The sequence below is a fragment of the Myxine glutinosa genome, chromosome 5 (genome assembly GCF_964187855.1).
Source record: "Myxine glutinosa chromosome 5, kmMyxGlut1.1, whole genome shotgun sequence".
In the NCBI taxonomy this organism is placed as follows: Eukaryota; Metazoa; Chordata; class Myxini; order Myxiniformes; family Myxinidae; genus Myxine; species Myxine glutinosa.
Genome location: NC_136265.1, coordinates 104,872,139 through 104,885,622, shown reverse-complemented (window position 1 = coordinate 104,885,622; position 13,484 = coordinate 104,872,139). Strand labels below are relative to the sequence as shown.

The window sequence follows — 13,484 nt, the reverse complement described above, 5'->3', positions numbered from 1 at the left end:
ACAAACCCACCTGGCTGCGGAATATCATCACGTACTTGATAGCATCTGCTTTCAGCACTGGAAACTGATTCACTGCAAACAAAATACGAGGGACGCTCGAAATGTTTCACAACTCTGGTAAACAGAAATACGATACTTTTAAAACTTTATTACGTCCATGGAGGTTATGTTTTCAACCGTGTCTGTCTGTCTACAAATTGGATATCTCAAAAATTTGTGGACGGATTCGGCCGAAACTAGGTGGGCAGGTTGGGTGTGTGATGAGGTCAAATCCATTTGATTTTGGGGAAGATACAAATCTGGATCCGGATATGGGAATTATTTAATTTTTAAGCGATTCTTCACCATCGAGTTATTGGGCCAAAAACGATATGGAACATGATATTTCAAAAAGTTGTGGACGACTTGTGACAAAACCTAGTGGATGAGTTGGGTAGGTGACAAGAATAAGCCAATCAGATTTTCCCAATGTAATCGCACTTTACACCTCAATACACTTCACATATTTGTTCTTCTAACGAGTAATAATATAAATCTTCCGACAGCTCCTTCAACCACTCGTCAATGGTGGACTTCATGGAATCAGTCTTGAAACGTTTTACCGTGTAGCTCAGACTTCAGATGTCGGAAACCAATTAACAGTCACTCGGGGCAAGGTCTGTGTCGTCAAGATGGATAATTCAACTGTTCGAATCCACACCTGGTGCATCAGGGCCTGTGCGACTCTGGCCTCATGAACTGGTGAATTGTCGTGCAGCCAGAGAACACCACGGGTCATCATCCTCTGACATTTTTTGCGGATACCTACACGCAACCGGGCCAGGAAGTTGGTAGGACAATGACCAGTGATCATAGTTTGGCATGACATGTAATTGATTAGCGGCAAATCTTTTGAATACCAGATGCTGGTGCTGGCCATAACCTTGCCTGCTGAGGAATGGGTGCAGTACTTCTTTGGGGAGGGGGGGAGGGGGGACTGTTACACGATTGGTCGTATCCAAGGGACGGGTCGTACAGGGTCATACGGGGATGAAATACAGGGTCATACGGGGATGAAAGTTGGAGATGTGAACAAATCCAGTGGCCTAGTGGTGGTCAGTCGGTACTACCTGTCTCATTGTCAATGTCGGCGACTCAAGCGCCCACCACCACCCCCCCCCTCCCCCCCCCCCCCCCCCCAAGCCATTGCGTTTTTTCACCTTTATGCGATCGTGTTTTGTGTCGATTTTGTGCGATATGAATTAAATTTTAATTCATATTTCGTGTTTACGAATTCGAATACGAAGGATTTCCCCTTTCCCCTTTCGATTTCGAATACGAATCGAATACGAGCTTGACTCGAGAGGGCGAATGTACGGGTTGGGAATGTATGGGTCTCCCTTCCCCCGCCCGGCAACGCCGGTACTGGAGGGTGTGGGTCACAGGCTCGGTGAGTCTCCAAAATCCGCTTCGTGCTCTTGCGAAGATGCAGGACGATGTCGCGATTGTTGTGCTGCTCTCCGACCATGAGAACTGCAACGTCATTGTTGACTGGCCCTCCCCTTCCCTCCCCCTCCCCCCTCCTCCCCTCTCCCCCCCCCCCCCCCCCCCAACAAGCTTGCCTGGCGACGAGGGTGTCTGGTCACCCAGCAGGAAAAATAAAAAGACCCAAAGGGTGAGTGAACAAGTCTTTACAGGATAATTAATAGGCGGGGGACGGTGTCCCCTAAATAACTGATCAGGAAAGGGTAGTTGATACCCGGCCTAGAAAGACCAAATCCAACCCCCCCACCTCAGCCCTCCCCTAATAAATATGGATCCAAACACAAAGGATTTGATGCTGGCCCGTGTATCCCCCAGGATAAAAAGGACTGCTCAGGCTGCTTTGGTCCTCTGGTAGCTGTGATAAGAAGACCGAAGAGCTAGTGCTTCACCTGGCTCGGCTTCATGCTGGAGAAACCAAAGCTTTCAGAATCATTGAAATCTCCCGCGATGAAGCCGATTGTGAGGGCCTTTCTCTCTCTCACCGCTGGCAGGTTGGTGGTCTTTCTGTCTTCTACCGACTCCTCTCTGGCCTTGCTCCCCCAGCTCTGTCTGTGCTCTGTTCCCAAGTATTCCTACAGGATGCACAAGATCTGTCAGCAACCCTCTTCTGGTGAAACTGCCAAAATCAAATGCTTCAAAAGGCCTGCTGAGGAATCCATATCCGGATCAGGATCTTCACCAAAATCTAATCATTTCGGCCTTGTCACAAACCCAACCTCTACGCCTAATTCCGTCCAAATCCATCCACAATTTTTTGAGATATCCTGTTCACAGACAGACGAGTTGAAAACATAACCTCCACCACGTTCCGCGGCGGAGGTGATAATAAATTAATAAATAAAATAAAAATGGGCATCCTGCAAGTAGAATTCCAAATACTGCAACGGAATATCCTGGTCACGTTCCTTTATTGGGAAAGAACGTGAAGGGGACGAGTCATTTACAACGACCATGGTCTATACGTTCACCTCTTCAAGATCATGTTCATCATGCAGCTGATAGAAATATTCAAAAAGTAACCACGATGACAGTACAACTTCCGTTTAAATAAAAATGGTCACTTTTTTTTTCTTTTTTTTTACACGGAGCCAAAATCCAAAAGAGCTTTCCACTTAATCCCACCAGGGTTTGCTCATTAGTAGAAGGTTTTGAAGGCGAGGATCTTGGCGTGCCATACCGTTTGGTGACCTGATGTCGGGAAGGATGTTTGCGACAAAGAAATCTGTCAAATTCACGAGTTCGTTAGCTTGAGTAATCCCATGCTGGGGGAACAGAAGCAAGCAGCGTACAGTCAGTACGAGTGGGCCAAAACGGACTCACTACTGAAAATTAATCATCGAAACAATCAACAAGGAATAAGTGTGAGTGTGGGTACTACATGGATGATGCAACATGGACCCATGTGAATGATGCAGCACGGTCCCATGTGGATGATGCAACATGGTCCCATGTGGATGATGCAGCATGATCCCATGTGGATGATGCAGCATGGTCCCATGTGGATGATGCAGCATGGTCCCATGTGGATGATGCAGCATGGTCCCATGTGGATGATGCAGCATGGTCCCATGTGGATGATGCAGCATGGTCCCATGTGGATGATGCAGCATGGTCCCATGTGGATGATGCAGCATGGTCCCATGTGGATGATGCAGCATGGTCCCATGTGGATGATGCAGCATGGTCCCATGTGGATGATGCAGCATGGTCCCATGTGGATGATGCAGCATGGTCCCATGTGGATGATGCAGCATGGTCCCATGTGGATGATGCAGCATGGTCCCATGTGGATGATGCAGCATGGTCCCATGTGGATGATGCAGCATGGTCCCATGTGGATGATGCAGCATGGTCCCATGTGGATGATGCAATATGGTTCCATGTGGATGATCATAGTTACCTTGTGCGTTTGTGCTTTGGAGGCGAGCGATGTAACTAGGAAGATGGCTGTGTCTTTGTGCTTCCACGCACGCGCAGGTTCTTTGGCATACTCCGCCAGCATCGAGGCCACGTACACCGAAAATATCTCCGTGACGGGACCCTCGAAGAAGCGACACAAGCTGCGCACGAGGTCGCAGGCCGCACGACGGCGTGTGTCCACATCTGCACACAGCGACTTCATTAAATCCGACATCAAATTTGGTCATTAGAATGAAGCAAGGAAATTGTTACGTCAAGGTAATTGTGTCATTGAAATGAAGAGTTTAACAGCAAAAGGAATCTCCAGATGAAAGGAACCGCCTTCAGATGCCATTTTCCCCCGCAGAGCAGGGGTTGGCCTTTTTCAGGCACCGTGGTCGCCTTTTTGAAGCAATGTTTTATGGCCGGATGCCCTTCCTGCCGCCAACCCTGTTAGTCACCTCTTGCAACACACAGGGAATTACCAGTGAGCTGGTACTCAATTTGCCGACCTCGGAAGGATGACAGGCTGAGTCAACCCCCCCTTGCGTTAATTCAGCGATCGACCGGGATTTGAACCCAGGATCCTAGGATCCCAAGCCGGCACCCTAACCGCTAAGCCAACACCAGGCATGAATCTCCAGACGAAAGGACAAATGGGAAAAGTGATCACCTGACCCCTCGATGTCCCTCCGAATATATTCCTCTGCATTGTCTTCAAAAGCTTCCTCGTCCACAGCTGATGGACACGGAAAATTAAAACATCAAATTGAGTCAATGTGTCGACACAGGCACAATCATCAAAGACAAATGATCCGTGCATCAAAATGCAGATTATATGCCCTGCATGTAACTCCCCATCATCCACCATGTAACTCCCCATCATCCACCATGTAACTCCCCATCATCCACCATGTAACTCCCCATCATCCACCATGCAACTCCCCATCATCGACCATGCAACTCCCCATCATCCACCATGCAACTCCCCATCATCCACCATGTAACTCCCCATCATCCACCATGTAACTCCCCATCATCCACCATGTAACTCCCCATCATCCACCATGTAACTCTCCATCATCCACCATGTAACTCCCCATCATCCACCATGTAACGCCCCATCATCCACCATGTAACGCCCCATCATCCACCACGTAACTCCCCATCATCCACCACGTAACTCCCCATCATCCACCACGTAACTCCCCATCATCCACCACGTAACTCCCCATCATCCACCATGTAACTCCCCATCATCCACCATGCAACCCCCCATCATCCACCATGTAACTCCCCATCATCCACTATGTAACTCCCCATCATCCACCATGCAACTCCCCATCATCCACCATGCAACTCCCCATCATCCACCATGTAACTCCCCATCATACACCATGTAACTCCATATCATCCACCATGTAACTCCATATCATCCACCATGTAACTCCATATCATCCACCATGTTACTCCATATCATCCACCATGTAACTCCATATCATCCACCATGTAACTCCATATCATCCACCATGTAACTCCATATCATCCACCATGTAACTCCATATCATCCACCATGTAACTCCATATCATCCACCATGTAACTCCATATCATTTCAAGATTCTACAAGCCGGATCCAGATCCGGATCTTCACCAAAATACAATCATTTCATCCTCGTCACATACGCTACATCTCTGCCAAATTTTGTCTGAATCCATCCACAACTTTTTCAGATATCTTGTTCACAGACAAACAAACAAATGAAAAATCGTTTAGAGACCGAGGACTTGCCGGAATTAAAAATATGGCGGCCAAACCATGTGACCGATGACGTCATTATTTTTTCTAAACTAATTTATTCCTAGATTATGCTCAAGAAATTTCATCTTGATCAGATGAAGTTTTGTACTTGTCGAATTATGACGTCATAATGGAGGCACCTATGACATCATTAACATATTTTATTCCCCATGGAGAGTTTTTTACAATGAGCCTTTTCTCAATTTTTTCTATTCAGCACTTTCGGAGATATAGAGGTGCAAAGTTTTTTGGTTTTTCCAAGATGGCGGCTGAACCACGTGACCGATGACGTCATCATTATTTTTTTTCTCCACCAGTTTATGCTGACATTGCGCTCAAGAAATTGCATCTTGATTGGATGAAGTTTTGTACTTGTCGAATTATCGAATAATGACGCCATAATGGAGGCCTTGGGCCGAGAGAGTTAAAAATTGGGCACAGTCTATTCCAGGGAAAGACAAATGTGTGTGTAAAGTTTGGCGATTCTACGTGCAACGGTGTAGACGTAGTGCTGCGCACAGACTGAGACAGGCAGACAGGTAAACAGACAAACCAACCAATCAACATACTTGCCGGAATCTTTTCCGGCAAGTAACAAACAGACAGGGGAGAAAACATAACCTCCATCCACCTTCAGTGGCGGAGGTAACAACAACAACAACAACAACAACAACGTGAGAGGGGTGGTGCAGGAATAATTGTGGCCATTTATGAAAAATAAAACGAGAACGGCACTCGGTAGAGCAGAACTCCACTAGATGAACAGTTTACGTTTTGTATCGCACTGATCGGTCGGATCTGATTCGGACCTGAACCAAAATCTAATCGGCTTGTTCTTGTCAGCTGACCAACTCGTCCACCTAGTTTAATCATAACTGGTCCATAACTTTTATAAATATCATGTTATCTATTGATTTTCACCCGATCTCTCAATGGTGAAGAATCACTAAAAAAATCAAACAATTATCGTATCCGAATCTGGATCTTCACCAAAATCTAATCATTTCGTCCTTGTCACATACGCTACCTCACTGCCAAATTTCGTCCGAATTCGTTCATAACTTTTTGAGATCTTGTTCACAGACAAACAGACCTGACAATCCTGACAAATCTCACACTCTTACGATGTCTCTCCGAAAAGACCGACTGGACAACCCTCCCATCCACTTTCTGAATAATCCTCTCCAAGAAGTTCTGTCACTCAAGCTTTTGGGTCTCACTATCTGCCATGATCTTTCCTGGGAAAACCACATTTCAAATCTGGCCTCCAAAGCCAGTCGCCGACTGGGCATCCTCCGTCGTGCGAAGTCCTTCCTTGGCACACCTGAGCTCCTCACCACATACAAGGCTTTCATCCGCAGCTCAATGGAATACTGCTCTCCCCTCTGGGCTGGTGCTCCTGCCTCACACCTAGCTCGCCTTCACGCTGTTGAAACCAAAGCATTCAGAATCATTGGAATCTCCCGCGATGAAGCTAACTCCAAGGGCCTCTCACTCACTCACCGCAGGCAGGTTGGTGGTCTTTCCGTCTTCTACCGACTCCTCTCTGGCCTTGCCCCCCCAGCTCTCTCTGGGCTCTGTCCCGCAAATATTCCTACAGGTCGCACAAGATCTGCCTGCAACCCTCTTTTGGTTAAACTGCCAAAATCAAGACTCTCTGCTCACCTTCACTCCTTCATTCATCTTTTCTCCAGCCTCTGGAACAAACTCCCTCACTCTCTTCAATCCCACTCCACCCTCCAAGTCTTTAAAACAGCTGTTCACCACCATCTCTTATCTTCCCCCATCCAAAACTTTGATCTTTTCTACCCCCGCTAATTTCACCCCAATTCCACTTTTTGAAATACCAACTTTTGTCCTGGAAGTCCTTGGTGTCCTTGTGCTTTATACTTCTTCCCCCCCCCCCCCCTTCCCACGCCTCCTCCCCCCGGGCCCTCTCCCTTCCACACATCTCCCTGCTCTCGGATGTTGTGTGTGTGTGCTTCCCCTTTTCTCCCCATCTTGTCTTCCGCTCCCTCTTTTTGTGTATTTTGTTTGTCTGGTCGATTTGTTTGTGAAGTTAATGTTAGCTCTTTCACGAGCCTCGATTCAGTATACAAAAAAAAAAAAGAAAAAAAAAAGACAAACAGACAGACAGAGGTGAAAACATAACCTTTGGTGTATTGGTCAAGTGGTGGAGGTAATTATTTGAGGTCAAAAGGTAAACAGGCCGAATTTCTAAAACCGTCAATTTTCATCGGATTGACTTGAAATTTGAAGATTATTTGCATATTTCGTTCTCCAATTCAACCACCAGTTATTTTTTATGGTCAAATTTGTTTTAGGGATTTCGCAAGTGTCGTGTTTGTCTGTTTGTTTGTCCATCTTTCTTGTTTGTTTGTTTGTTCACAGGATATCTCAAAAGGTTTTGGACGGATTCGGATGACATTTTGTGGAGAAGTTGTGTGTATGACAAGGAAGAGTTAATTAGATTTTGGTTTATTTATTTATTGATAAATATTATATTATATTGTTTATTTACGAGTTTATTTTCCATGTTTAGTTGACAACTGGTGGAACAACACACACAAACATTAATTTCTAGATGAGGTTCCGACCTTGTTTTTAGGTCACCCTCATCACTCCACTCCACTCCACACTCGGTGCAGAAAGACTTTCCAGAAAGGGGAATATGCTCCGAAACAATGGGGATATCGTTTGTGCCCGATATATAAACAGCTTTACCATCAACCAAACAGTACTCACTTCTGCACTCCATGTTCGGCAGGATAACCTTCTCACATATGCTAGTGAGTGTAGAGCGCTCCTCAAACAGCTGCTTGTAGTGTTGCCGCTCGCTCACGGATGCCAAAAACTGCATCGCATTGCTCACCAGCTATGAGGAAGTGGTGATCAGAGGTGAGGACAACGACGAGCTGAATACGAGTGTACGTGCTTCCAGTGTTCGAGACACACTCGAGACCTACCAGATCGTACTTCAGCGCAGATCCAGCCGAGACGAGCAGGTGCCACACAGCGGTGACGAATCGCGGAAGAAACGGACGGAATTCCTCGTCGTACTTCTGTGCGTAGAGCGCCACATTGTCACAAATCTGAGATTTCAGAAGCTCCAACGGACCAGCCTCGCTTTCGTCCTATCGACAGGAATAAAGAGGGCCGAGACGTAGCTGATGTCAAGGCTTTTACATATCAACAAAATGAAAACAGTCCCCATTCTGCATCAGGCCCCCAAAAAACAAGGAATAATGCTAGTGTGTGCCGATATCTGCAGGACATCAGACGAGCCAACGAACAGGAACACAATTTGCAAAATAAATAAACAAATAAATTAAGCAAATGTGGAATCGAAGGAAAAGCAAAGTATGCTGTCAAAGGGAATCGAGGGAGTAGAAACGAACGTCTGTTTGCAGCAGTTTGTTGTCAACTGTGAGCAGTGTGTGAAAGTTGGTCATCCACGACTCCATGTTGTCCTCGAAGAACTCCGGAAGGTCCTGCGGGCAAGCGAGGGCGAGCAGATCACGTCCCCTCACATACAACTTTGAGGACGAAATATCAGTGCGCTACTCGATTGCACAAATAAAACACGAGAGAAGTGGGTGCGAAGGAGGAAGAAGGCCGAGGTCAACTTGTCACACTTTAGGAGGGTGGTACCAAAAGATCCTGACACTCCATGGACAGCTGCCCACCTGGTGGCAATATGATGCTGTTTTTGCTTTGAGGGGAATAAAATGACTTCCATCCACACCTATCCTCGGCGTCGAGGTGTCCTGGAGGTCAGTACCCAGACCTGTGTCGCCACTACGTACTCCAGATATCCCAACCTCGGAAAAATGAATAAAATTAAGTGATAGCATTTGCGGGTCGTTTCTCCCCTCGTCCCCCCCAAGTGGTTCCGGTTTCCAGGTGTGGCAGCCTTTTCTCTCGTCTTTGAGTGACCTGATTCCTAGGTTAAGCGAACCTTTCCAAATTTAGGCTTTGCTGCCGTCATCGGTTCTCCACTCTTATTCGTATCGTGCGCTCATCGCCATGTCTTTGTGGACCTGTTTGGTTATTTCCTCCTGTGCATCTGCCTCGGCTGGTTAGGCCTTCCCAGTCATCAACATGCCTGTATTCTCATTCATTCACTCCTTGCTCGACTATATTCTTTGCTCATCCCCCTTTTATCCGCCTCATATTTCATTTCACCGTGCCTCAAAAGCTTTCCCTCATTCTTTCATTCTTCTCTAAACCACCACAAAGAAATAATAAAAGCCATTCATGATTTCCACTCATTCTGATGTCATTCCTCAAGTCATTCATTCCCAAACATTTCTTTCCTCATCTCCCCTTTTCCTACTCCTGTGATTTCTCTACCTCCATACAAATCCATTAAATAATAAATTATATAACATTTAATGTTCCCACACACTCATTCCCAAATGTCCTTCTCCCATACTACCTTTCCTTCTTTTTTTCTGTTGAATTATTGGAGGCCGATAAAACCCATGCCCCATCTCCTACCACGTTCAAACAGTGCTGTCTTTCTTTGTGCCCCCAAATCATTCTTCCCACCACCCCAATCGTGAAATTTGTCATGGTCTTCCAGCCCTTCGAATCCTTAAACCAAATTTGCTTTGTATTGAGTGCGGGATTAGTGTGTTCAATCCCTTCACACCAGTAGCCTCCCACACATCATCTACCTCGCGCAACACCCCTTCGCATCGTCCCTCTCCACCCTCTTTCTCGGCTTCCCCCTCACCTCGCCCACTCTCAGCTTCGAGCTTTCCGTACCCTATGTCCCTCCCCCCTGGCACTATATCCACGTTTGTGCAGCATGCCAACAGTGCCTCCTCCCCTGTCCCTAACTGTGGACCTCCAACATCCGAGGCATCCACTCCAATCTGATACACCTCTCAATGTAGGCTGCTGCTGATAAACCAGACATTATCCACTTCAAAAAATTATTCCTCACACAGGATCTCCCTGGACATTGGATCCACCGGTTTGACATGCCTGAACACCGACCCATTGGTACAGTTGCAGTTTACATCAATAACTCCATTTTTCATTGTTTGCGTACTGCTCTTACACCTCCCAAACCACCTGGAGTACCTTTGGCTGCGACTTCCTCTCTGCCCCTACCTTTTGTTTGTCTGCGTGTTGTACAGTCCTCCTAACAGTGACTCCTTCATTTACATCCATCCATCCCCACCTATATCTTCCTCCTTCTCCCCATTAACATGGACCAACTTTTAACCACTCATCCAAACTCTCTCTTCCTCATAGTTGGCAATTTAAATTGTCACCATGCAAATTGCCTGTGTGTTGGTACCTCTCCCACCAGCCATGGAACTTCAATAAAGGACTTATGGGATGCCATGGGCCTGGCTCAATCTGTGAACTTTCCAACACAGATTTCTGCCAATGGTAAATAGTTCCTTCTGGACTTGGTAATGACCAGCTTTCCTTCCACTGCTCTAAATGGTTCGTCATCACCTCTCCGGCTGCTGTCAGAGAGCCGCCTCAATGCCAGCGAGTCTAGCCGTTCACTCGAGTGGGCTGGCACGCACTGCAAGCTGCCATCTCCCTTCAAGAACAGTCCATCTCCACTGCCTCTGATGTTAATGTGGCGTGGGAATTTTTCCACAGAAACGTGCTCTCATATTCACAGATCCATCCCATCTCGTCTACACAGTTATCATACCTATCTTCCCTCCCATGGTACACTGAATCCTGTGATGAGGCATTTGCCTCAAAACAACTCCGCTTCTCTTCTCTTCTCTTTCTGGAATGCAAATATAACCGAAAACAACCTCAGATCATTCCACAAATCCCGCAACAAGTGTGTGCCGGACTCTCAGGAGAGCCAAAAATCAATATCTGCCCAACTTCAAGAATGAACATTCAAACTTGTCCATCTCCTCTATAATCTGGTGGCACCTTCTTAAGTCTGTCTCTGGTGTATGCTCCCCTTCCATCCTTTCCCTCTCTTCAAATGGCACCTTCACTCTCTGTACCCACCACACACAGGTACACACAACTCCTGGACTCTGTCTTTGGACCTGAGAAGGTGTGGAGAAGTTTCTGGCAACCCTCAACTCCGATTCTGCAACTGGGCCGGATACCATAACCTCACGTGTCTCAAAACTATTTCGTCGAGTTCAGGTCACATGACTAAAATAATAGGGCAGTTTGTATTTTTCAAGCATTTATGATGTTCCACAGTAGCATTTACTACAGAAAGCACAATGACAAGACGACGCTGATGACATGGGAACCACAAGCCAAGCAATGGGGACTTCCGAGTCAGTTATCAGCAAAATGCTACCTCATAGAGGTCGCAAGGCCAGGGCAGGGATAATAAGAACGATATTTGGCAGTCTGGCCTAAATGTCAGTTGCTCACCAAATATTCATCGCACATTTTGTAACAAGTTTTGACAATGTTGCTCTCGAAATGCCCCTTCAGCTTCGTTCAACTCTGGACACTGTTGATAGAATGAGGAGCGAGTAATGGGGGTGGTGGTGGGGGAGGTTGTTTGGGGGAAGGCAGGCAGGAATAGGGAAGGTTACCTGGAAATTGAGGCTGAAAAATACTTTTGAGATGAGGATGAGCGAACTGAAAAGAATTTTCAGAGCATTGGCATCTGTTCCATGTGTATTGCACAAACCGATGGTCACCTGTCGGCACAACATTCACGAGAAGAATCAGAACTGTGAACATTTTACGGTTCTTAAAAATAAATAAATAAATAATAATAACTATGTATCCCTCGTCTGATCAACATCGTACGGATGAACTTCCACCTTACTTTGACAACAAGCCAAGCATAGAGTTTCCCTACTGCTGAAGAATCTTCATCAAGACAGTCAAGGCTTGGCAACTTGGCTTCTTCTTCTTCTTCTTCTTTCTTCTTCTTCTTCCAACAGCATGAGACATTGTTTGCATGAAATAATTAAGTGTGGGTTACTCGTATCCTGTCTACATTAATTTTCCTGGATCCAAAAGCTCTCGCTTAGAGGAGGGCAACTTTTGTGGGCAATATGTTTAGACATTGGGGTTTATGATTTAGAAACAAAATTATAATCGAGCAAGAAGCATGGCCAGAAAGGTTGCACTTTAGATAGGTCAAAGGCCGGCAAACCCGGTCATGCCATCGTCTTTCACTTTACCAGCCATTACAGCATTCCCAGGCAGTCTCCGAGTGAAATACGAGGTAAATCGAAATGCACAGAGGGAAAACCAAAATGAGATGACACTGGAAGCAAGCATGGTCTGGAAAAAGCAGGAGCAAATAGACAACGCTCTGCTTGGATGGTTCCAGTGCATGTGAAGAGATTCTCAGTGTGAGGCATCATTTGCATTTAATATACCAGATTTTCAAGGAAATAACTCGCCCCGGAAAAAACAATGCTTTAGGTAAATTCCAAGCACATAAAAGCCGCACACAGGAATAAGCCGCACACTCTCCACATGACCAAGAGATACATCATCTCCATATTTCCAGCAGCCGACAAGGCTTTGTTGTCATGGGGCTATTCAAAAATTACGTTACGTATTGTCGTGTCCGTGGCTAGTTAAGACCAGCCTTGGTCGAATAGCCGAACTGCTTTAACTCCTGAGGCAGCACCCAAATATGGCGGTTATCCCTCGCGCGAGATCGTAAGGATGCGAGGCGTTTACCTGAACGCAGAACACGGGTTTATTCCTGAACCCACAAAACATGCAAACACCACAGTAAATTCAACAATCAAATAGTTTAATGAACATAAATCGCAAACGGAAATAAAGGTTGAAGTAAAACTAAAATTATATTTTGAGGGACCGTCGACTCGGTCACAAAAACACGCAGGGGAAAAGCTAATAAAAATAAAATGCTTCCTTTTTGTGTATACACTTACAGTGCATTCAGAAAGTATTCAGACCCCTTCACTTTTTTTCACATTTTGTTACGTTTATAACTCATATCACAATCGCCATGGTCTCCCTTTACGTTTTTCATTCAGTGTGAAACACAAACAAACCGATTGTTAAAATGCCCATCAAAATATCAAAAGCATCGGCATTATGGGTCTTCCAACAAAACAGTACGTACCCAACCCTAGTGGGGTATATAGATTACAGTAGATCTTCCCTCAGTTCTGCAAGTAAAACTTACCTCACGGATGTCTGGATTCCTCCAAATTTATTTGTTTAATGTTATAAACAGCATTAACGACTGTTTAAAAAGCTAATCATATGTGTTTGTGGTTTATAATATTTTACAAGCCCGGCTACGCCGCT

General features: G+C 45.9%; 1 protein-coding gene across 3 annotated transcripts in view; it reads right to left on the bottom strand.

The window, feature by feature from the left end:
* Positions 1–13,484, bottom strand: part of CSE1L (chromosome segregation 1 like) — a gene marked incomplete at its 3' end in the record, with an annotated part of 62,500 nt that overhangs the window by 22,650 nt on the left and 26,366 nt on the right. For all 3 annotated transcript variants that reach the window (XM_078778467.1, XM_078778469.1, XM_078778468.1), the window contains 8 exon segments: positions 11–72; positions 2,702–2,786; positions 3,425–3,627; positions 4,097–4,162; positions 7,968–8,097; positions 8,189–8,356; positions 8,621–8,713; positions 11,774–11,881. In XM_078778467.1, the coding sequence (XP_078634593.1) occupies positions 11–72; positions 2,702–2,786; positions 3,425–3,627; positions 4,097–4,162; positions 7,968–8,097; positions 8,189–8,356; positions 8,621–8,713; positions 11,774–11,881 (915 nt within the window).